At 34.5% G+C, this 26362-nt stretch overlaps 1 protein-coding gene across 1 annotated transcript in view; it reads left to right on the forward strand.

Moving 5' to 3' along the window:
• Window positions 1-26362, forward strand: part of CWC27 (CWC27 spliceosome associated cyclophilin) — a 233780-nt gene that overhangs the window by 7564 nt on the left and 199854 nt on the right. Inside the window, exons 2-7 of the mRNA XM_082651635.1 lie at window positions 1863-1959; window positions 11175-11287; window positions 13509-13652; window positions 15672-15770; window positions 16381-16484; window positions 18159-18228. Coding sequence (XP_082507761.1) covers window positions 1863-1959; window positions 11175-11287; window positions 13509-13652; window positions 15672-15770; window positions 16381-16484; window positions 18159-18228 — 627 coding nt within the window. The remainder of the gene's footprint in view (window positions 1-1862; window positions 1960-11174; window positions 11288-13508; window positions 13653-15671; window positions 15771-16380; window positions 16485-18158; window positions 18229-26362) is intronic.

A 26362-nucleotide genomic window follows, 5' to 3' on the forward strand; every position in this document is an offset into this window, starting at 1 on the left:
GAATAGATTAGTGGTTGCCTGGGGATAGGAAATATGGAAACTTGTCTAGGTTCTCTTTAACAATAGAACTTTATTTCAAGTATACAAGGGGATAATGAGGTAGGAAGGACATTTGTTATGTATACTGTACTTCTAAGATTGGGATGTATATCAGGCCTTGTGGAAAATCAAATCGTGTTACACAGTGTTATTTTAGATAATACAATCTGAGGTAGAAGGAGTTACTCAGCCTCTCATTTTGCATCCCACATGTATATTTTCCAGGAGAATGAGAATCCACTTGGATTGGTGTGTCACCATTCAATATGGAGAATCTCTTTTGGGCGTTGTTTCATGCCAAGCCAAGTTAGAAGGCCTTTCTCATGTCCAACCAATATATGAATGCTTTTGACTTAGGCACTTTTCTCTACTCAAATCAGTTGTGACCAGAGTAACTTGGGGATTTATTTTGTGACATGTGGCAGGGCCCTAGAGCTTGATGGACTGTTTTTCCAGTATAGTGTGGAATTTATGGTGAACTTTGTGGAGGCAGTACAGTGAGATAGAAAAGGCATGGGCTTTGCAGCAGACAGCCTTTGGCTTAAATTGTTCACCATGAGACCCTGGATAAATTTACTTTATCTGAGTCTCTGTTTCTTCATAAGTATAATAGGAGTAATGATACCTATCTTGTAGGTGAGGATTAAATGAGGTAGGATATGTAAAGTGGCACAGAAGCTAACACCTGGAAGGCACTCAACAAATGTCCCCTTCTTTTTGTAGAGGAAGTGTAATGGATTGAGAAAATCATGCACATTTGCATTTTTAGTTCTTTTATATTTCGTTAAGGGTTAAGAACCATTTTAAAAGCTACCACAGTATAGATATTTTCACCTCTTCCACCCCCATGGAGCATAATTGTAAGAGAACTATGTAGCCAGTAAAACCCCAAAAAGATACAATAAATTCATCAATGTTACATAAATTATGGCAATTAATTTGAGCTTCTGAAACAGAAACTGAAAGGCAATTATAGCAAAAGTGATGGTGATGGTCATATATCATTGACCATTGATCACAGATTGACACTGATCTACTTTGGCACACTGTGGGGTGGGTGTGTGCGGGGAGTGATACTAGAGAAGTTGGATTCTAGCTGTGCCACAGTGTCAAATTTAGAGCTTTCCGTTCTTTTTGGTTATTTGTGGTTATTAATAAGACTGTTATAAGCTGTCTCCTCCTGTGGGTTCAGTAGGGATTTTGGTTGTTGCAAGATGGCTGGTTGCACCAACGAGTAACTGCCTTCATGAGCTATGGAAAGAAGGCTATCAAAGGATTCCATTTACCGTAGATGGTAATTTTAAGGCACACCATTTTAGTATTATACAACCCAGAATTAGATTAAGAATGTTCCTTTGTAAGTTAGGAATGGCGTGATTTTGAATGAAAAAGTAGAGTGTTTATATGTTGAAAGGTAATTGTAAAATTGTCCTACAGTGCTGTAATTTCATGGGATTGTTCTTTAATTTCTTAATTTGCTACACCAATTTTATTGGAAGAAATGCTGTAGAACACCTTTTAAATTAAAACAAGTTTATATTACTGATTTTTAGATGAATGAGGTTTTTTCTGTGATTCAAAAACATATGCTATTTTTTCTTAAAGCCAAAATTATTTCTGAAAATGGTATTTGAAAGGTATAAATGTACAGTGACTTGTACTGAATATTTGAACTTTTTTGAGTATAACAAAAACCAAGCAAAGTTTCTAATTTTTATTTTAAAATTGAAAATTCAGTAGTGAATACTTTAAGTTGAGCAACCAATCAACTCATAATTAAACAAAATGATAATTAACATAGTGATTTTGTATGCTTTCTACAGGTTTTATTGAAAACTACAGCTGGAGATATTGACATAGAGTTGTGGTCAAAAGAAGCTCCTAAAGCTTGCAGAAATTTCATTCAGCTTTGTTTGGAAGGTAATCATAATTCTTGAATTTTATTCTGTAGGAGAAATTTTGTTAATTTAAAAATAAACTGCAGGGACTTCCCTGGTGGTCCAGTGGTTAAGACTGTGCCTCCACTGCAGGGGGCATGGGTTCAGTCCGTGGTCAGGGAACTAAGCTCTCACATGCCGCACGGTGTGGCCAAAAATAAATAAAAATAAAATAAAATAAACTGCAGTGTATTTTTCCATAACATTGAAGACTGGTGTTAAATAGTGGTAATGGATGCTGGGAGTTGATATAAATGATACCATCTTGAGCTGTGTGTCAGGAAATGGAGAGAGGAGATGAAAATCCTTCCCCCCAGTAAATCTCTATATCTTTTTTTTTTTAATCTTTATGTCTTTAACAGAGATATTTATCTCAGCAAATAATACTTTGATCTTTTTTGATCTCCTTGGCTGTTTTCACTTCTTTCTTTCATCCTCTAAATATGGGTATTCCCTAAGATTGCCTTTAGTTCTCTATTGTCTTTACTCTTCAATTGTTACTTCCAACCAAGTGACTGTCAAATATAGAATTCCAGCCATTTCTCCTCTTTTGAGCTCTAATTTACATATCTAATTGCCTAGTGGACTTTTCTACTCAAATCTTCTACTGTCAGCTACAACTAAACTGATGAAAACCAAATTTACCAGTTTCTTCCTCAGACTGCCTTGACTGTCACCAATGTGATTGTAATTGCCTTTTACCTGGTCTTGCATTTTCTCATCTTTGACCTCTTTACCCTCACATTTATTCATCTGGTATTTGAATCCTCAGGCAGCTTAGCTTCCTAGCTTTCCAATTTTATTTTTCATTGCATATAACCACATGGTTTCAGTTGACTATTATCTTTATTTCCTGAGCAGTTCTTTCCCATTTCCACTCATACCTCCTTCATATCCTGAATCTTCTCATATCCTCCCTCGCCTTTTTGGAATACTTTCTCTTCTCTTCTTTTTCTACTCAAGTCACTTTTTTTTTTTCTTTTTGGCTACACGGTCTGGCTTGTAGGATCTTAGTTCCCCCACCAGGGACTGAACCCTGGGCCCCAGCAGTGAAAGCACTTGAGTCCTAACCACTGGACCGCCAGGGAATTCCACCACTTTTTAATGTCTATCCAAAATTCTACTTTCTCCACAAAGCCTTCCAGCCAGCTTTCAGTGATGGTATTATCAATGTCACTAGTAACTCTTAGATTTGAGTAATGAAGTTCAAGGTATCAGAAAACAGCACTTTGAGTCAAAAGCAAGATGTGAAAGAGAATACAAAATAACCAGTAGTATGGTACAGTGAGAGTTCTCCAAATAGATAACTAAACAAGCAAAATTACCAGGGGAAGGTTTAAGGAATAAAACCACCCAGACCAAAACAAAAACAACCGCCTCTCCAAAACAAAAAATAAATCGAGCTGACAAAAAAGAAAAAGAGAAAAGAAGACATCTGTAAAGACCATTATTAATAATTGCTATGGCAGGCAGGAAGGAAATTGAATCAGACAGGTAGTTCAGTCAGAGAAGCCTCAAATAACTGTCAACAGAGCCGAGAAACACAGTAGACACTGAAAAGTAAGACTTGTTTCTGGAAAGAAGTTTTGAAGAATCAAAAGCTCAAATTTTACAGATGAGTGAAAGTACAAAAACATTACAAAGAATAAATGGTAAATTATAATCCATGACCAGGTGAATGGAAGAAACAGAAAACATCTGGATATAATATAACAATGAAAGAAGAAATAAGGTTCTTAAGTTAGGTGATGATGAAACAATTACAACATTAAAAAATTATTTTCCTATTTATGAGAATACAATAAGAAAGAAAAAAGAATAGAAAAATAATAAGAAAAAATAATTAGAACAATTCTTTTAATTGAATAGGTGAGAAATAGAATTATTATTGCAAAGGCTAACAAGAAGCCTGAGAAAACTAATTTAAATAAAGCTCCTAAATGAATAAAGTCAAGGTTTTAAAATTTTAATTCAGAGAACCTCATTTTAATTCTCTGATTGTATTATTTAAACAAATGATGATATTTCTAGATCTTGTAATGGTCATATCAATATTTTAAAAAAAGGACATGATTTCCAAAATTAAAAAGCAAATAAATAAAAATGAGCAAGTGGAAGCACAGCCTCAGATATGGCTCTCAACTAAAATGGTGTTCACAGTTAAAGGGAAATTCTTAGTATTTTTTTTCCAGCTTTACTGAGGTATGATTGACAGAAATTGTATATATTTAGATTATACAACATGAGTTTTTTAAAGGTGTACAATGTGATGACTTAATATATGTATACATTGTGAAATGATTACCACAATCAAGTTAAGTAACATATCTGCCACCTCACATAGTTACCTTTTTGTGTGAGTGTATGTGGTGAGAACATGAGATGTACAAATTTCTAGTATACAATACAGTATTATTAACTAAGATCACCATGCTGTGCATTGGATCCCCAGAACTTATTCATCTTATAACTGAAAATCTGTATCTTTTTGACCAACATCTTCCCATTTCCCCCATCAACTCCAGCCTGTGGCAACCACCATTCTACTCTCTGTTTCTATGAGTTGAACTTCTTTAGATTCCACATATAAGTAGGAATATACAGTATTTGTCTTTCTGTGTCTGGGGGGAGTTTTTAGTTTTTATGAAAACAAAACATTTACAGTTACACAGACTTAACCTTGGATTTCAGGTCTTTGTAGGATAGATAGGTAAACATTTAAAAATGAGTGAAAATTTTAAAAAATTTTAAGTTTAAAAAGTAGGTTAAAAAAGAAGAGAAGGAAAGGGAAGCTTGTTATCTTTGAAAATTTTGTTAGTTCTTCTGAAGAATGAGGAAGGAGAAGAATTTTAGGTCTGAAAAACAAAGTGGGGAACAGAAAGAGAAGTAGATAAGAAAATCCAAATTTTTATACTTTATGTGACTATTAACTCCTGTGAAATTTTACCTCAGCCCTGTCTCCTGAATGTCCGTGCTTCATCAGTTATCTTTTATCCCCTTCCTCCTTTAACAAGAGTTTTAATAATTTTTTAGAAGTTACAAACGTAAGTATATGGTAAGAGATTTAAAGAAATATCTTACAAAACTAAAATGTTCGTTTAAAAAAACCCAAGAGGCTAAAATAGAGAGCTCACAAAGGAGATTTAAATAAAAAGTTATTAATGATAATATTTACAAAATTAAACACAAAACAAAATTCTAGAAGAAGAACCAGATATATATGATTTTAAAATGCAAATATATATTCCTGTGTGTATTAATACTTGGGCAGAAATATAATTAGTCAAAATATGTCATGATACCCATACATTGTACAGCCAGAAATAAAAAACATAATGACAAATAGCAGACTCACGGCATCCGAATAGAAACTTCATTTCCTATTTGAGGTACATGTAAATTACTTTTTTTCAATACTGGAAAAATTCAGGAGGATATTTTGAACACACATAATGAGATAATAAAACCCCTTCAAAATACTTATGGGAATGATACATAAACATTTAAGAAGGACATCAAACATTATTGCAAGCAGGAAGATCTTTTAAGCACATGGTAAGCTGTAAGTATAAATGCATAGTTCAACAGTGATTATTAATAAATTACAAGGAACTGGAAATAATGGATATGGAAATTATTTGGAAATTTGCAATTCTAGGCACAATAGAGTACAAAATTTAAGGTGTAGAGAAATTATAGAAAATTTCTACTCAATATATGTAGTAGTATAATAATTTCATTTATCCAACAAGAATATAATTAGGAAAATAAAGGAAAGCTTAAAGCTAAAATCCAACATCACTGAAATACTTAATAGGAAAAAGAAATAAGATGGGTAATTTTAAAATTTGAAAGCACAAGTAATAAAGACCTCTTTCATGTCCCCCTTCCCTCATATCTGATAGATCTCTGAGCCTTATAGATCCTGCTTCCTAGAGAATTCTTGAATCTGTGCCTCAAAATAAGCCATAGTCAGGTCTTGACTCTTAGGACAACAGTTGCTCTCTCTCTCTCTCTCTCTCTCAACCTTGTTACTTCCAATCAGTTCTTCATTATGGAGTTTAAGTGATCCTTTGAAAAAGTAAATCTGATCATGTGCTCAAAAACTGTTGATTGCATGCACTATTTACAATAGCTAGGTCATGGAAGCAACCTAAATGCCCATCGACAGATGAATGGGTAAAGAAGATGTGGTACATATATACAATGGAATATTACTCAGCCATAAAAAGGAACGAAATTGGGTCATGTGTAGAGATGTGGATGAATCTGTCACAGAGACTGTCATAGCAAAGTAAGTCAGAAAGAGAAAAACAAATATCGCATATTAATGCATATATGTGGAACCTAGAAAAATGGTACAGATGAACCCGTTTGCAGGGCAGAAATTGAGACACAGATGTAGAGAACAAACATGGACACCAAGCGGGGGAAAGCAGTGGTGGGTGGTGCTGGTGGTGTGATGAATTGGGAGATTGGGAATGACATGTATACACTGATGACTAATAAGAACCTGGTGTATAAAAAAATAAATAAAATTAAAAAAATAATAAAAAAACTGTTGATTGCATATTATGGGCATAAAGGATTATTTTTAGTTTTTGATACAGACTCAGGTAAGTATTCAAATTTGAGTATGGATTTGTAGAATTTAAGTGAAAATATTAAAGTCTGACCTCACATTTGTTTTGACCTTGAAAATTTATAGGTTGCCTCCACATTATCTTATTTAATCTTCAGAACAGCACTGTGAGTGAATTTATATTATTAGTTTTATAATGAGAAAATTACATGTGCAGTATGATGACTGTAGTTAATAATACTGTATTGCATATTTGGAAGTTGCTAAGACAGTAGATCTTAAAAGTTCTCATCACAAGAAAAATAATTTTGTAACCATGTATGGTGATGAATGTTAACTAGCTTTATTGTCTGTGAACATTTCACAATATATACAAATATTGAATCACTATGTTGTACATCTGAAACTAGTGTAATGTTATGTGTCAATTATATCTCAATTTAAAAAAAGAGAGAGGAAAAAAAAGAGAAAAAAAAAGAAAGAAAATTGAGTTTAAGATTGCACAGCTAACAAGAGGCAAGGCTCAGAATTCCTGACTGCTATATACATTTTTAATCAGAGTAAATGGTTACTTAGGGATACAGGAGAAATACTTGTAGACTTCTTGATTTTTACAGTTTCTGGTTTGTAACCAAGGAGAACTTGTCTGTACTGGGGAGTTCTTGTGAACATAGCCTAACAGCTCTTCACTGGGAGAAGCGATTGAAAAAACTCCATTAATCTTCCTTTCTGCTTCTTCCAATCCATCCTATGAACTGGATACAGTTGTTAGATTACAGATTACATGTTTTAAAATGTGGATTTTACTTCCAGTTATAGCTTGCAAATGTAAATAATTATGAGGGTGCCTGCAAGCCACAGTATTATAGTACTTCATGAATTATGATAAACCATAGTCATGTTTTGACTAATAAAGTATCACAAAGTACTCATGCAATTGGTGTTTTATGAATTATGTCAGTAATTGTATCATTACAGTGTCTGGCCGACAGTAGGCACTTGATAAGTATCTGTCATTGAATGAGTTGGGTTGGTTCAGTTTCAAGTAATAGAAGACTCAACTCAAAATTATTTAATTAATGAAGACATTTATCATCCTCTTTGGTAAGAAATCTGGTGTCCAGAAGTTCTGCAGCTCAGTAAAGACTTTAGTGAACTATGCTCTTTCCATCTCTTTGCTTTGCATTCCTCAGCATGTGATTAAATTATGACTATGCTCAATAACTGAATCCAGCTCAATCAATTAGGAGATCATATATGATCTCTCTTGTATGTTTATAGCTTCCCATTAATATATATAAATATAAGTAATTTTCTTCATTTAGCAAACTTACTGAGAGTCTAATTGGACTCATGTACTGTGTTAATTTATTTATTGAAAATTTCTTGAGGGTGGTGCATTGATGGTGCTAGACCTATAATCAGTGAGTAATTTTGATATATTTTGGGTTTGTATGTTGTTTATATAAGTTAATTTTCTATGGGGAGAAGAGGAAGAATTAGGAGGTAAGGTATTTATCTCTATGAGGGTTTCTCAATCTCCAGGACTGTTGACATTTTGAGCCAGTAATTCTTTGTTGTAGGGGCTTCCTGTGCTTTGTAGGATGTTTACCAGTATCCCTGGCCTCTACCTACTAGATGCCAGTAACATCTCCCATGTGTGAAAACCAAATATTTCTAGACATTGACAAGTGTCCCCTAGGGAGAAAAATGCTGCTTCTCCTCACCGCAGTTGAGAACCACAGATCTATACCAAAACTCTCCAATTTTTGTTTTGAAAACTGTAATCCGGAGTTTAAGAGAATCCTGAAAGTAGATATGAAACAACCACTACCATGGTTTCTATAGAAATTGTTCCGTTTTGAGTAGATTTTTTTTTTTTTTTTTTTGCAGTACGCGGGCCTCTCATTGTTGTGGCCTCTCCCATTGCGGAGCACAGGCTCCGGACGCACAGGCTCAGCAGCCATGGCTCACGGGCCCAGCCGCTCTGCGGCATGTGGGATCTTCCCGGACTGGGGCACGAACCCGCGTCCCCTGCATCGGCAGGCGGACTCTCAACCACTGCGCCACCAGGGAAACCCCTTGAGTAGATATTTTATAATACAGAAGAAAAGATTTTGGTTTAGGAGCCTATTTAACGTTCTGGGGGAAAAAATCTTGTGACTAGTTGTATTTACTCTGATAACTATAGATACACTTAGTTTTAGACATTGATAAATTTTTCTTTTATTAAAGTATGGTTGATTTACAATGTTGTATTAGTTTCAGGTGTACAACAAAGTAATTAAGATATATATATAGATATAGGTAGATAGATATTCTCTCTCAGATTTTTTTCCATTATAGGTTATTGCAAGATATAGTTTTCTGTGCTATACATTGGTCCTTGTTGTTTATCTATTTTATATATATAGTAGTGTGTATCTGTTAATCCCAAACTCCTGTTTTATCCCTCCCCACCCCTTTCCCCTTTGGTAACCATAAGTTTGTTTTCTATGTTTTCTATGTCTGTGAGTCTCTTTCTGTTTTGTAATTAAGTTCATTTGTATCATTTTTTAGATTCCACATATAAGTGATATCATATGATATTTGTTTTTCTCTGACTTACTTCACTTTATATGATAATCTATAGTCCATTCATGTTGCTGCCAATGGTATTATTTCATTCCTTTTTATGGCTAAGTAATATATACATATATATATATATATACACCACATCTTCTTTATCCGTTCAGCTGTTGATGGACACTTAGGTTGCTTCCATGTCTTGGCTATTGTAAATAATGCCGTATGAACAATGGGGTGCATGTATCTTTTCAAATTTCAGTTTTTGTCTTTTCTGGATATATGCCCAGGAGTGGGATTGCTGGATCATATGGTAACTCTATTTTAAGTTATTTTAAGGAACCTCCATACTGTTCTCCATAGTGGCTGCACCAATTTACATTCCCACCAACGGTGTAGGAGGGTTCCCTTTTTTCCACACCTCTTCAGCATTTATTATTTGTAGACTTTTTCATGATGGCCATTCTGACTGGTGTGAGGTGATACCTCATTATAGTTTTGATTTGCATTTCTCTAATTATTAGTGATGTTGAGCAACTTTTTATGTGCCTGTTAGCCGTCTGTATGTCTTCTTTGGAGAAATGTCTATTTACATCTTCTGCCCATTTTTGATTGGGTTGTTTCTTTGTTTATATTGAGCTGTTTGTATATTGTTGATATTAATCCCTGTCAGTCTCATGTTTTGCAAATAATTTCTCCCATTCTGTAGATTGTCTTTTCACTTTGTATATGGTTTTCTTTGCTGTGCAAAAGCTTGTAAGTTTGATTAGGTCCCATTTGTTTACTTTTGCTTTTATTTCTTTTGTTTTGGGAGACTGACCTAAGAAAGCATTGCTATGATTTATGTCAGAGAATGTTTTGCTTATGTTCTCTTCCAGGAGTCTTATGGTGTCATGTCTTCCATTTAAGTCTTTAAGCCATTTTGAGTTTGTATTTGTGTTTGGTGTGAGGGAGTGTTCTAAGTTCATTGATTTACATGCAGCTGTCCAACTTTCCCAATACCACTTGTTGAAGAGACTGTCTTTTCTCTGTTGTGTATTTTTGCCTCCTTTGTTGAAGATCAATTGACCATAGGTGTGTGCCCTCTATTCCTTTCTCTTGATCCATATATCTGTTTTGGGGTCAATACCACAGTGTTTTGATTGCTGTGTTTCTGTAGTATTGTCTGAAGTCTTGGAGAGTTATGCCTCCACCCTTGTTCTTTTTTCTCAGGATTGCTTGGCAATTCTGGGTCTTTTGTGGTTCCATATAAATTTTAGGATTATTAGATCTAGTTCCATGAAAAATGTCATAGGTAATTTATAGGGATCACATTAAATATGTAGATTGCTTTGGGTAGTATGGTCATTTTAACAATATTAATTGTTCCAGTCTAAGAGCATGGGATATCTTTCCATTTCTTTGAATCATTTTCAGTTTCCTTTATCAATGTTTCATAGTTCTCAGCATATAGGTCTTTCACCTCCTTGGTCAGGTTTATTCCTACATATTTTATTTTTTTATGTGATTTTAAAAGGGATTGTTTTGTCAACAAAAGAAAAAACAAAAACCACATGATCATCTCAATAAATGCAGAAAAAGCATTTGATAAAATTCAGCATCCATTCATGATAAAAACTCTCACCAAAGTGGGTATGAAGTAAACATATCTCACCATAATAAACGCTATTTATGACAAACCCACAGCCAACATAATACTCAGTGGTGAAAAACTGAAAGCTTTCTTGCCAAAATCTGGAACCAGACAAGGATGCCCACTCTCACCACTTCTATTCAACATAGTATTGGAAGTCCTAGCCATAGCAGTCAGACAAGAAAAAGCAATAAAAGGTATCCAAATTGGAAGGGAAGAGGTAAAATTGTCATTATATGAAGATGATATGATACTCTATGTAGAAAACTTAGACACCACACAAAAACTATTAGAACTGATAAACAATTTTAGCAAGGTAGCAGGATACAAGATTAACATACAGAAATCTGTTGCAGTTCTTTACACTAACAATGAAAAATCAGAAAAAGAATGATAAATTCTTTTTATTTTCTTCCAGCATATTATGACAACACCATATTTCATAGAGTTGTACCTGGTTTTATAGTCCAAGGGGGAGATCCTACTGGTACAGGGACTGGTGGAGAGTCTATCTATGGAGCCCCATTCAAGGTGAGACTGACTATTTTTTATCTATTTTCAAGTCAGCTTGGATTGCTTAATTAAAAATGATTGTCCCCCATAGAAGAAAATGCATTTTACATTAGTGCACAAAATTGGGTCTATCATATATTTAGGATTATACAGAATAAGAGCAGCACTTACCCCATCAAGCATTCTTTCTAAGTTGTCTTGTCACAACGTTTTACGCTAGATTGAATCCAGATGGAGCTAAAGGTGGTAGTGAGGAAAATGTGAGTCAGAAAAAAAGACTATATAACAGATTTCCCGATATCTGACTGTATCTGATCTCGGCAACTTTGTATGTGTAAAACATTTCTAGAACATTGCATATGCCATCCTATTTTAAAACATTTTATTTAACACTGTATAGAATTTATATTAATCTGCTTGAACTGCTATAACAAAATACCTCTGACTGGGTGGTTTAAACAATAGGAATTTATTTCTCACAGTTCTGGAGGCTAGGAAGTCCAAGATCAAGGTGCTAGCATACAGTTCTGTGAAGCTTCTCTTCCTGGCTTACAAATGGCTGCCTTCTTGCTGTGTCTTCCCATGGTGGAGAGAGAACGTCCTAGTGTTTCTTCCTCTTCTATTAAGGGCACCAGCCCTACTGGATTAGGACTTCACTCTTGTGAAGTCATTTAACCTTTTTCATCTTCTTATGGGCCCTATCTCCAGTACAGTCACATTGTAGGTTAGCGCTTCAACATATGAACTATGAGAGGACACAATTCAGTCCATAGCAGAATTCATTTTAAATTGTACACAATAGACCTCTGTAGCACAAAATGCATGCTGTAACAAGAAATCAGAAGGGGAAACAGAAGGAAGAAGCAACATAAAAGTTAGAAGAGCTGTGGGTTTTAATCAAGAATAGGTCAGTGTTTTGTTAACTGCCAACATAGATCTAAAAAGAAAAAAAGTTAATGTCATAATTAAGATATAAAGGATAGCAGGGGGTTCAAGTAAAAGCTAAAAGCAGGGTTATTTATTAATCTGATGGTATCAATATTATGTTCTTTTAATGAGTAAGCATCAATAGCTCTTAAAGTATGTGAATTTTTAAAAACTTCAAATTTATACTAGTAAGATAGAGTATCTGGAATTTCCTTTAATTTTATATTGGGTTACTGTATGATTCTTGAGAAAAATACTTCAACTGTTTGCTTTAATTTTCATATGATAGTGGCCTTAGAGCATGTGAAATGGTTATAAAAGAGTCTCAAATGTCACTGTTAGACTATTTTATATTTTACAAAATTGAGATATCTCATTATTTTAGAGCCTCCATCTGGTAGGAAGCATTCCTTTATTCTATTATTTGGTTTAACAGAATAGCTCTTTGTGACAGTTCCTTTCTAAATTGAAATTTTTGCTTATTATATTCAAATGATACAGATATCTTGGTAAGTTTTTCAATTAGGTCATTTTTAATACAGTATCCAGAGTTATGATCCTTTGAGTTCAAATCCCTTGAGACGAATTTATTAAGGAAACAGAACTTCCTTTCTGAAAAACATTGATTACATAACATGCCTATATTATAAATGAGTCTAGTATCAGGTCTTCTATTAACTAAGAGACTAATGTATATGTTATGTAATCCTGCCCTAGCAAGAAAACCACCTTAGAATGACTTGCTCCTGCTCTTTTGAAAACTGTCAAATGGGACCAGTGCCAGTTCAGAGATGATTCAACTTAGGACTTTAAAAAACACAGTGAAGCACATAACATAATCATACTAGATTCCTTGAATTAAAAAATAAGAAGAAAACAATTGTTTCATGACATTTAGAATGGGGTCAGGAAGGGAATAGTTGAAGACTCTGTAATGATTCAAAAGTAGTTATCCTGGAGAAAAAAAAATAGAAGGTTCTAAATGCTTAGATGGCTTTGAGAGATGAGAAGAATAGGGAAATGACTGAGAAATCCATTCCCCTTGAGTACCCTTCCTCTGTGTAAGTAGTAAGCTTTCCACAAAACAGGCTAAATTTGTGGCTGAGTATATTTAGAAGATACTTACAGGCTAGTGAAGTTTAATAGAATTGCAGGAACTGTAGATATTGGATTTGATTATATGTGAAAATCAGCTAAATAAAACTTCAGCATTTTTGGTTAGAAGTTGTATGGGACCTTGCTTGTTAGCTGAAATATGAAGGGCCTTATAACTGAGGACATTCACTAAATCTTTTTTTTTTTAATGCTTCAGGATGAATTCCACTCACGGTTGCGTTTTAATCGGAGAGGACTGGTTGCCATGGCAAATGCTGGTCCTCATGATAATGGCAGTCAGTTTTTCTTTACACTGGGTCGAGCAGATGAACTTAACAATAAGCACACCATCTTTGGAAAGGTTCGTATCCAGTTATCTTAAGCTTCTATGATATGTATGATCAACTTATCTAAGAGCTGCCTTCATAAAAATATTCCCTAGGATATTTATTTATTATTTCTAAAAATGATGGAATACTGTATATTCCTGTTATAATAAACTATGAGGAACCACCTGAATTTTTGTGTGTGTTTTTCAAACAAGTCATTGGTTTTAACTTTAAATTTTTCTGTTTTCTAAAATTGTATTAATGGTATTATTAACTATTACGTCACTCAGCTGCTACTGTTTTAAAATTTTTAGAAAGACACCTAGGTAATAACATTTAGTAGATTAAAGTTTATCTTGTTAATGATGAATTCCCTTCAGTTTAAAGTGGAACTTGTGTTAACATTAAAACTTTTTTTTTTAAATAAATTTATTTATTTTTGGCTGCGTTGGGTCTTCACTGCTGTGCCTGGGCTTTCTCTAGTTGCAGCGAGCGGGGGCTACTCTTCGTTGCAGTGTGCGGGCTACTCATTGCGGTGGCTTCTCTTGTTGTGGAGCACGGGCTGTAAGCACGCGGGCTTCAGTAGTTGTGGCTCGCGGGTTCTAGAGCACAGGCTCAGTAGTTGGGGCACATAGGCTTAGTTGCTCCACATGTGGGATCTTCCTGGACCCGGGATCGAACCCATGTCCCCTGCATTGGCAAGTGGATTCTTAACCACTGCTCCACCAGGGAAGTCCCAACATTAAAACTTTTTACCTGAAATATTACTTTGAACAATACCTATTTAATCCTGCTTACATTTAACATCATATCAGAGATTATCATTTCCATAGAATTTTCAATAGTTTTCTTTAAAAGGATTCTGAAGATTTTTTTTTCTCATGCTTCTCCCTTTTCATAAATATTCCAGTATTTTCCCAGATAGTTTTATTAAGTCTTAGGTGTGTTAGACATCACTAGTGCATCAGCTCCCTCTGCTGGTTCAACAAGAATGGTTTCCCCCATCTTAGACAAAAGATGAAAAGGGAAAGAACACACTTAGCACAACTGGAAAACTGGTATTATTTTAGAACTTTTTAGAAATGTTGAATAAGAGGAGTCATGCCAAAAACATTCAATACGGTATTGTTGCTTAATACTTAACGTGGATTAAGAAACATGCATTGGTGCATTTGAGTCACTCCAACACAGGTTGTCTGATGTTCACAGATTTTCCTTCCTACTATTTACAAAAAATAAGTATATAATAAAATGAGATTTATGTTGCCATTCTGCACCACTGTTTACAATTGATGTTATATAACTTACACATTAGAGACAAAGTATAGCATAGAATGGCCGTCACTGTCGGCTGTATAACTTCTTTGAACCGCAATTTTCTTATCTGGAAAAGCAAGATAATGATAGTACCTACTTTTAGGATGTTTTGAGGATTAAATGAGATAATGTCTTTTTTAAAAATTCCATTTCTCTTTTATTTGATATAACTTCCAGGGCTTAGAAGTTATCTGGGTTATATTACTCTTTCGTATCCTTGCTAAAAGTAAAACAAACCAAAAGTGGAATCATTGGATGTTCTGTATAGGATTCCCTGAAATATGTATTTAGCCCACTCTAGCAGACATGGCCGACCTCTAAAAACAATCAACTTTATCTCTTTGGAGAATGCCTTTTAATAATGTCTGCAGAGCACTTACCACATTGTTATTGTTATTTGCTTGTTCTACCCTATTCTAAAGTGTAAATTTGTTTATAATGTTTGAACAAAAAGTAGTCATTCAGAAGGAGGTTATTTGGCATTATATTTTTAATAAAAACTGACATTAAGTATATATTGGAAATTTCTCAGAAATCTTACTGAGGGATTAAACTTCATCAATGCCTTTTCCCCTTAGGATGATGTTGCTTTTTTATACCATTTAATGCGTATACTCTTATATAACAATATGAAATTCCCTTTCAGTTATTTAAAAAATATTTTCAAAAGTCCTCCCTTATTTCAAAGAATGAATTTACTATTTTTCAATTAAATTTTCTTTTTTATTTGTTAGATTACAGGGGATACAGTATATAACATGCTACGACTGACAGAAGTAGACATTGATGATGAAGAAAGACCACGTAATCCACACAAAATAAAATGTTGTGAGGTAGGAGTGTGATTATTATGGGATACATTACTTAAATTATCACTTAAGAGAAATTGATTATTTGTATTGTTAAATTAGTAGATGAAATTAACATCACTACTTAGATTTTATCTCTGTAATTTAGTCACAGTTTCTGATTAAGAACTTTTTTAATTGAAGATTTCGAATTCAAAGATAAAACTTCAGCTGGTAATCCAATGAGTGCAATACTGGACTCATAATGGAAAGCTGGATGAATTAGGTTTATTTAGCCCAGTGAAGTGATATCTTAGGTAATTTAAGAGTGATTCTTCATTGAGGAAGCAAGGACCTTAGAGCATTTGATTTGGAGTCAAAATACCTGAGTTTGTCTCTCTTACTATGTGTTATGTTTTCTTGAATATTTTTCCCTTTTGTAAAATAGGGATAAAATACCTTTTACTTAGTAGCATATTGGATTACTGGGAGAATCCAGTGAGGCCATGTAAGTGGAAGTATATATCATTATGCTTGTAGTGGTTATGTGAGGAAAAATTATAGACACTAATGGCAACATAATTAAATATTGGTTTTAAGTTTTTGTGAAATTTTATAAAATTGAATCGTGTTTTCAAAATATTTCTTTCCATAGGTTTTGTTTAATCCTTTTGATGACATCATTCCAAGAGAAATAAAAAAGCCAAAAAAAGAGAAACCAGAGGAGGAAGTAAAGAAATTGAAACCCAGAGGCACAAAGTAATAATCAGAGTAGAAAGATTTTCTCCTCAGCTTGAAAAGCAACACTGGTTCATTTAGTTCACTTTATTTCCTTTAGTAACAATTGTTTAGTAGTGAGGGGAGGTCAGTTTGGACCAAGAGGTACTATCTAAATTATATTGTGCGTGTGTTTTTCTAAATGTACATTTCTTATATTCAAATACAATATATAACTTTAAAAACTTAAGGTAAATAAGTATTGTCTGCGATGTCCATATGAAATCTGTGTTAAAAAGTAGGTAAATATTTATGATCACTACAAGACTTATTTATGTAAATGAGTTATTGAGAAATTTTTTTGTTTTTTACTTGTTTTTCCATTAATATATGCTCAGGATAAAGAACTTAGAAAGTAAAGTATGAAGGATATAATGACCACCTGGTTACATTATTTAACTTTTCACTCTTATTTTTTGGTGCTATTAAGATAATCTTATTATAAATATATTTAAACATAGAGCTGTTTCTGTATTATTTCCTAAGGATAGTTTTCTAAAAATAGAAATTTCTTCTTTTAATAAATTTCAGTAATTTGTGAACAATGTTCTTTATTTTGTCTATTTTATTAAAATAGATATCAGAGAGTTGGATTTCAACTTTTTTACTGAACTGTAGCGTCGTATTAGGGATTTTATTGTACTTACAAGTGTTAGAGTCAGACAGTTTTAAGTATAATACTGCCTGCCCCAGTTATAAGAAGCAAAGTTTATTAATCTTTCTGAGCTTCAGTTTCCCCATCTTATAAAATGGAGATTTATAATACAACACCTGGTTATAATGAAGATTAAATGAGAAGGGGAATTTGAAAACACCCAATAGTGTAGGTATTCAATATATATTCATTTCTTTTCTTGATATCCTACAATGTAAGTAAGTTAAGTTGCTATTATTAAACTGTCACATATGAGCCAGACACTTTAATAAGCAGTTGCTATCTTGTGGGAAAATAACTTCTTATACAGCTTTATATTTGATTTCCTTTTATTTTTAATTATTTATTTTAACTAATTTATTTCTGGGTGAAAGGTCACTGTCACTATATTCAGATATAATATTCCATAACTGTGATTTATCTTGACAACAAGCCCAAAAGTTGGATGTTTTTGTTTTTAATTCATAGCAAATATAATAGGGATGATGTGGTAGTTATTGATTATATCTAAGTCTTTAAATGAAATTCCTCTATTGTGGCCAAATCTTTTATTTTTCCAATATTTGAAAGGAGAGTTTTAATAACTTATTATTTATCTTCCTTGTGATATATTAATTTGAAGGCTCAAAAAAGACAAACTTGATTTTTCTTCCCATGTACCATTTGGTTAGCTAAATTTATTGCTTTTTTTGACAATTTTGTTTAACTTATTAATTTTAAAATATTAAGATTGTTTTGGCAGACACTAGATAAATTGCTTCCCATTTGTAGTACTCTCAGAGCTATATGTTTATTAGTTTTTTAGAAATCCCCATTTTGCTCACCAGTTTTGGTAACTATAAAAAGCTTTAATTATTTCTGTCATGCTTGACTTAGTGTATTTAATGGTTCTATTGCTTTGAAAGTAGGATATTTATAAGTTTTGTTTAACTTTTTCTTCCTAAATTTTTTCTTTAATTCTTTTTTCCTTCTTTTTTTTTTTTTTCTTTATTTCTGATCAGAAATTTTAGTTTACTTTCATTTGGAGAGGAAGCTGAGGAAGAAGAGGAGGAAGTAAATCGAGTTAGTCAGGTAAAACTCTTAATTTGCCCTTTGTTCTGAATTATAAAAGAGATTAGGGTCTATATCTCACTCATTTTTTAATCTCCTGCTATACATAGCACAGCATGTTTTACATGGTACACATTCAGTAAGTGTTCATTGAACCAATTCATAAAATGATCTGTGGTCCGTAATATTTGCAACTTCTGAGATGATTTGAGATAGTTATTTTTTTTTAATCTGGCATTTTAAAAAATCAGTTACAACTAGAGTTAAAGAATGATTTAATTTTATGATTCAGATTTTAATTATGCTTGGTTTAATTGGATTGCCAGATGATTTTGTAATTATCATTACTGGAATAAACAGTGACAGACCAAAGCTCTTGTATTCATTTTAGTATTATTTATATGTATTTAATCATTTCATTAATTCTCATCACAGCTCTTTAGATAGGAATTATCATTCCCATTTTACCTATGAATAAATTAAGGTATGAATAGGTTGTAATTTGCTCAAAGTCACATAACTAATAAGTAGCTAGAGCTGGGAGTTGAACCTACATCTGTCTCACTATAAAATCCATGTCTCAAGGTTATACATTGCCTCCTGTCCTTTATCCCACCAATGCTCACCATAGGCCTTTAAGTATGGTTTTCCTCAATATCACTTTCATCACAGTACTCATTGCTGAAACACCTACAGTGCCCCACCGTTGTTTAAAGCAGTGATTCTGACAAATATGCCCCAAGAAAATCATCTTCAAGGGTTTTTACTCCCCCAAATTTTCGTATGTCTTTCTTTCTTAAAAATTAGTGAACACTGAGACCTAAAGGATAAGATTCAAAGTCTTTACTGTAGTATGTAATTAAAACCCTGTAACCTAGTACTACCTTACTTGCTTGATGTAGTCACCTGTTTCTTACTGACACTTACAATAGCATCGACTTAAAAGCACATTATTTTTACCCTTGTCTTTACTTCTTTATCCATGTGCTTCCCTCATCGTTGAGCCTGGTTTTGGTAGGCTAATATTGGGCATAGAGTAAGCACTCTATTTATACCCCTTGCATTAAAACTGAATTAAAATGGACATGTATAAGAAATATTTAGTCTTTTTTTTTTTTTTTTTTTGCTGGCTTCAGTATCCTTGATTGATCTATTTGATAGCATGGATTCAGTTACCACACGTATACTAACATTCTGAACTCTAGGAGACAAGGCCAAATATTTCTTCTGGGCTCTTGTCCCTCATTCTGAGTTGCCTTTAGGAAACATCTCTATTTTAGATATCAAAATTAAATCCATCTTTACATGAAAACCTCCTTTTCCTATTCCTTATCAACATCACCAATCACTGTTACCCTGGTATCTCAGAAGTCATCGTCAGTATACTAGTCTTATATTATTCATGATTCAAATTTGTCCCTAATCAAAATGAAAGATTCACTGTATGTCATGATCCTGTAGGTATATTTGTAAATGGAAAAAATCATGAATGTTAGATCTGGGAATTTCCAGGATTCCTTTTCACTGATGTTTTGTGAAGATGTCAAGTTTCCTTGCGTATCCATGCCTTCCCCAGTGTCCCCCCAACCCCTTTTTTTCTTTTGCTTGGAGTGTGTTCTCTCCTTTATTTGGCTAATTTTTATTTTTCCTTTTAAAATTTACCTCCATTATTAACTCCTCACTACCTCTGCCTCCCTCCCCAAGACAACTTTCACCCAGGCTGAGCCATCAAACACGTGTTATACTGCGTTGTAATGATTTTTCTTCTTATCTGTGCTAAGTATTTATTTTATGTAATCTCTATAACAACCATGTGATATGGATGTTACTGTTCCTGTTTTGTAAATGACGAAATCAATACTGAGATGTTAAGTTGCTTGCCTAAGACTGTGTAATTAGGAGGTCGTGGAATCAGAATTTTGAACTTAGGTTTCTATAGCTATTAAAGCATCTAATGTGATTTTGAATGCTGCAAAAGCTGCCTCCTTCTAAGGGACTTCCCTGGCGGTCCAGTGGTTAAGATTCTGAGCTTCCACTGCAGGGGACGCAGGTTCCATTCCTGGTCTCAGAACCAAGATCCCATATGCTAAGCGGTGCGGCCGGAAAAAAAAGCTGCCTCCTTCTAAAAGGCTGGCAAGAAATTTCACTGGTAGCACAGCATTCTGGGGTGGGGGTCAGCTCAATGCAGTCGGCCCACTGCCCTTCCCTAACTTCTGTAGGGTCTTGGGTAGTACTAAGTTTAGCAGCCTTGTAGAGCAAGTGTAGGCAAAAGGAATTTTTCTGTCAATCCTTTGTTGAATTAAATTTCTGGTCTAAAATAACTTTTGTGCACAATTACTTTGAGATTGACTCTACTAGGAAATTAGTTTGAATTTTTTCTATTGGTAGCAACAGCATGTCTTAAACGTTTAAAGCATATCTTCCTCCTGCTGCTTACTTTTGCACAAAGTAAAAAAAGAAAAAATAATAATGTTTAACTTCTACTGAATTATAGTGAACTGGATACTCCAAAAGCAATTTGTGTTTGCTACAAGGTTGAAATATGAAAGATACCACCGTAGATAGTTCTAGCTTGCTTTTTATGTTTGCTCTTAAACCTGTAAAACACTTTAAACAGTAGAAAGACCAAGTAAATTCTTTCCTCTCTGCCAAGAAAATTGCAACCCACAGTCCATTATCAAATAAGTAGGATAACTCTAGTATGGTGTCATCACAATTCTCTTGTCTGACTTTTAAATTGAGGGTGCTCTGTGATAAAATTATCAAATGTTTGTTTCAGACTCTCAAATCTGTATCTCTAGGCTGACTTACTTTTCTTTTCTCCAGCTGCCTACTAGACATCTCTATATTTAAATATCTCACTTGTTACCCAAGCCCTAGCCAAAGGCTTAATGCATTATCTTTTCTTCCCAAACTTCTCCCTGTTCTGTGACTTCTCTTTCTAATTCCCTGGTATCAGTGCCCCCTAAAGAAGAATTTTAGATTTATTTGACGTTTTTCTTATTTTTTTTCTTGCACAACCAGTTAGTTGAACTGTTCTACCAATTTTTCATCCATGGCGTATCTCAAATCTGTTTTTTCTTTTTAATTTATTTTACTATTACCCTTGTTCCAGGCTTTATTATCTCTAGCCTGGGCTGCAGCCCTAGTCTACAGACTGGTCTCCCATCTCCCTTCTCTTTTTTCCCTTCCACTCTTTACTATCAGAATAGTCTTCCTGAAGCCTGATTAAGATGTTATAGTTGCTTTCTGTTGACTATAGAAATAAGGCCAAATTCCTTGGCCTATTATTTCAAGCTGCTTCTTTCACGACTCCCCTTTGCCAACTCTGTCCTTTAGTCTAATGCTTCTTAAACTTCCTTAGTAATAAAAAAGTCACTTGTAGTACTTTAAAAAAAAATTAAATTCCTAGACCCCATCTCACACCTACTGAATCAAAATCTCCGAGGGAGAAACCTGAGAATCTGTACTTTTAATGAATTCACTGGAAATCTTATCTGGGAAATGTAGGAAACACTGTGTTAACAGATCTGAAATATTTGCTGTTCTACATATATGCCTTGTATTTTCCTTTTTGTGTGTCTTCGTTCATGTTCTTTCCCCTGCCTGAAGTGTTCTATCACACTTCTGAATGTCGAAGTCATATTTATTTTCAACACCTAGAACACTATCTTTTCTAAATGTCTTTTCCAGTTTTTCTTAATCTTTTCTTTTTCTGATCTAATGTCTACCTTTCTTGTGATACTTATATTTTGCTTTTAAAAACATTCTTTTTGCTTTATTACACAAGAAATGTATGACTGTGTTCTTGTTGTATAGTATTCAAACATTATACCCTTTTCTTTCTGCCTTATTAATTTTGTAGGGTCCTAGGCTGTGAGCTCCTTCATGGTAAACTTTGTGTCATCTTTGAGTGGCAGTGTGTTGCAGTAGAAATAGCATGGATTTGGGATTATACAAACTCATATTGGCACTTCACTTTCTATAGATAGTCTGCGACCTTGAATAACTTAGTCTCTCTGAGTCTCCATTTTCCTTTGTAACATGGCAATAATATTTACATTTACAGTTGTGAAATAAGGATACAGATAGTCCTTATTTTGATGTCATGCAATCGAAAGATGGTTTCAAAAGTCAAATGTCTTAAACTGTATACTGTATGTTATAAATTGTATTTTATTCTCAGAGAGCTAAAGAATATCAGTCACTAATATGATCATGATTATCATGCAGAAGCTGCTGCCCTCATACTCAAGTAGTCTAGAGGGCTAGTGAGAAACTTCACCAGTTCAGCTTCCTGAGGGAGGAAGCCCTAAGCACAGCACTGCGGATGCAGTGCCCTTCCTGAGCGCTCCCACAGGGTTCTGAATAGTAGCTTGAACGGCCTTGGAGAGCATGGGTGTATATCTGTACATCGTGACCCACCAACAGTCCACTCTCCACATGTGAGTGGGTCTTGCAGAATCTTTGGCCTACCGAATTTAGCTGTTTTGTGTGTTCATATAATGGAGTCATGGGTAAGTTTAGCTTGAGAAAAGAGCAACAATAAGCAAAAATTGTTGAAATTTACTGGCTTAAAGAAAAGGACATTTCTCTAGAGGGCATGAGATAAATTCTAGAGAGAACAGAAATGGGAGTGCGTTTTGTTTATTTTGCTTTTGTACTGTTCTTCAGACTATGGGCATCCTTCAAATACATTTTACCTTTTGGGTGAAATGAAACTTTGACCAGAAAAGGGAAGGCTAGCCTGAGTATTGGAAAAGTGTGACTGAATAATATATTTTTTTAAAATTTAACCTTACTGTTTTTAAGTGTAAATAACTAGAGCCAAAGTCAAATCAGTGTCTTTCACAATGACTGAGAACAATTTGCAGTTTCAGTGGTTGCATGAAATTAAATATCTCTAGAGGGCTTGAAAATAATTGTTTCATTATTCATTTGCTTATCAAGTTTCTTTTTCCAGTGACTCCACAGTGTTAATCTTTATTCCAGAACCTAACATCACAAGTTAATAATTGGTAAAGTCTGAATTGAGGCTTTACTTTATGTGGAAGGAGAAATAAGATAGAGTCCCCTCTGGTTTATGGGTTATCAGCGTGGGATTACAGACGCTGCTTCACCCCACTCATTACTCATGACAAGGTGCCTCTCTCCCATGGGTTAGCTTTCTTTCATTATTTATTTCAGTATCTTTCTACTACCTGATAAAATCTCTTTTAGAATAATAGAATTTTATAGCTCAAAGGGATCTAGTCCAACTTCCTTTCTTTATAGATGAGGAAACTGAGACCCTGGTTAAGTGACTGGCCAGACTGACTTCATTTCCTTTTTGATAGGATTGCATGATAGGAGGATGCCATAATAACATATCTTGAGTTCAGGAAAGCACATTGTCAGCGTCTCTCATGATATTCTTGTGGACAACATGAGGAAATGTGATCTGGGAGATAGTACAGTCAGATGGATTTATAGCTAATTGAATACTTCTGCCCAAAGAGTGCTTTGTTGTCAACCTGTGCCTGATTATTTGAACGAATAAGTTAAAATGTAATAAGAGTACGTGTATATTCTGTACTTTAGTTTAATGAAATCAGCTGAATAGGTGTAAGACTTAATAGCCTGTAAGCCCTAGTTGAATTACTAAGAATGAAGTCTCTGGAATAAGGAATTTAACATTCTTTGCATTTGGGGGGATCACATTTGCAGCATTTTGCTCAGTTCTGAACACATTTAAGAAGGATACTGACAAACTAGATGTGTCCAGAGGAACAGAGGGTCATGAGGAGGATGGGGATGATGCCAAAAAACATCTTACTCGGGGAATGCTTAAGGACTGGATATACTTTGGTGAAGTAAAAACTAAGTGAAAATGTGATCCTAGGCTTCAAATATTTGAAAGGTTTTTATCTGGAAGATCCTCCCCTTCATATTGCTTTCTTAAATAACAGTTTCATTCAAATGTCTGTATTGGTTTCAAGTTTACCCCTGAATCTTTGTGTATGACTTAAATACAAATGTCAGAAAATATTTTTCAAGTAAAAGCTACAATCAGACAAGTAGTTTTCTTGAGGCAAGTTAAATGGTAGGTTTAGTATAAAAGTGTCTCAATAGCTAAATTTGAAAATAGTGATTAATTTGTGCCACATTCACATTGATACACAATATTTCTCTTACTACAGTATATGTTAGCATTTTAACTTCAAATCCAAAGTTATAAGAAAGCTATTTTCTTACCCAGAAAAAGGTATATCAATAGACAAATGCATCACTTTTGAGAATAAAGAAGGTCTTTATCTTATTCTCATTTATCCTGTGAAATTTAAGTTTCCCCCAAATTTGGGAGGTGGGTTGGGCATGACTTGGAGAGTGCTGCTAGGCCATTTGTACAGAGGTTGTCAGAAGTGTTAAATAGTCCCTTTTTTTAAAAAAAAAAATTTGTTTTTTGGCTGCAGTGCATGGCTTCCGGGATCTTAGTTCCCTGACCAGGGATTGAACCCACACCCTCAACAGTGAAAGCACAGAGTCCTAACCACTGGACGGCCAGGGAATTCCCCAGTCTATTTTATAAAATGTTTTTGCCCCATTAAATTGTATTAAACTTTGATATGCTTATCTTTCTAGCTGCTCATATTTAATTTTTTAAATGTTAATATATTTGTAATCGTTTCATATTTCTGCTGTAGCAAATTACCGTAAATTTAGTGACTTGAAGCAAAACAAATTCAGTGTCTTACAGTTCTGGAGGCCAGAAGTCCAAAACAGGTTTCACTGGGCTAGATATCGAGGTGTTTGCAGGGCTGCCTTCCTTCTGGCGGCTCTGAGGAGAATCCATTCTCTTATTTTTCCAGTTTCTAGAGACTGCCTATATTCCTTGGCTTATGACTCCTTCATCTTCAAAGCCAGCAATAGCAGGTCAAGTCTTTCTTATCTTTCATCATTCTGCACCTGACTCTCCTGCCTCCCTCTTTCTTATAAAGACTCTTGTGATTACCTTGGACCCACCCTGATAATCCAGGATAATCTCCTCATCTCAAAATTCTTAACTTATCTACAAGATCCCTTTCGCCAAGTCAAGGAACATCCTCACAGATTTTGAGGATCAGGAAGTGGACATCTTTAGGGGCTGTTACTCTGCCTACCAATTTATTTGTATCTAAACTAAACTGTATGGAATATTCCTGATAACAGCAATTGTTTGTAGTTCATTTTTAGTTCTAGAAGGTACAACTAGGATTAGTTGGCTGGTTGAAAATTACACAGATTCTGTTTTTCCCCAATTAGAGAGAGAGTTGTCCAATAATAGAAGCCATTTAAAAGGGATGATTTTCGTGTGTGTGTGTGTGTGTGTGTGTGTGTGTGTGTGTGTGTGTGTGTGTGTGTGTGTGTGTGTGTGTGTGTGACTATTAAGCTCCTTTCAGGTGTGGAGACACTGGTTGATAGTCAGCAGTAATGTTAAGGAGATTCCTGCATTGTGTGGAGACTAGATTAAGTGGCCTGTAAGATCTTTTTTTTCCCCCCAAACTACTAAATTTTCTGGTTCTGTGCTAAAGGTCACAGAATGTAATAGGGTTCATGAGAGAAACTGTGTGTGTGTGTATATATATATATATACACACACACACACACACACACATATAGGAGAGGGGGAGAAGTAGAGATCAAGATTGATAGATTGCTTGAGTTTTAGGAATTGGCTCATATGTTTGTGGGGGCTGGCAAGTCTAAAATCTGTAGAGTAGGCCAGCAAGCTGGAGACTCAGGGTGGAGTGAATGTTACAGTCTTGAGTCCAAAATTTTCAGGCTGGAAAGTCAGGCATAATTTTTGTGTTACAGTGTTGAGGCCAAATTGCTTCTTGCTTGGGAAAGTCTTTGCTCTTAAGGCCTTCGACTGATTAGACGAGGCCAGCCTACATTTTGGTGGATAATCTGCTTTACTCAGAGTCTACTGATTTACGTGCTAATCACATCTAAAAACAACTGTTTCATAGCAACATCTAGGCTGGTGTTTGACCAAACAACTTGGGTACATAGCATAAAATTAACCATCACACAGAGGTAGTTAGAGGTTGAGACTCAGACCTTCCCACTTCTTGACCAGTGTTGTTCCTCTGTACCACTATGCCTCTTGCTTTCTTTCTTTCCACTTGTACTCTGT

This window comes from Grampus griseus, assembly GCF_964374135.1.
Source record: "Grampus griseus genome assembly, chromosome: 3".
NCBI classification, from domain to species: Eukaryota; Metazoa; Chordata; class Mammalia; order Artiodactyla; family Delphinidae; genus Grampus; species Grampus griseus.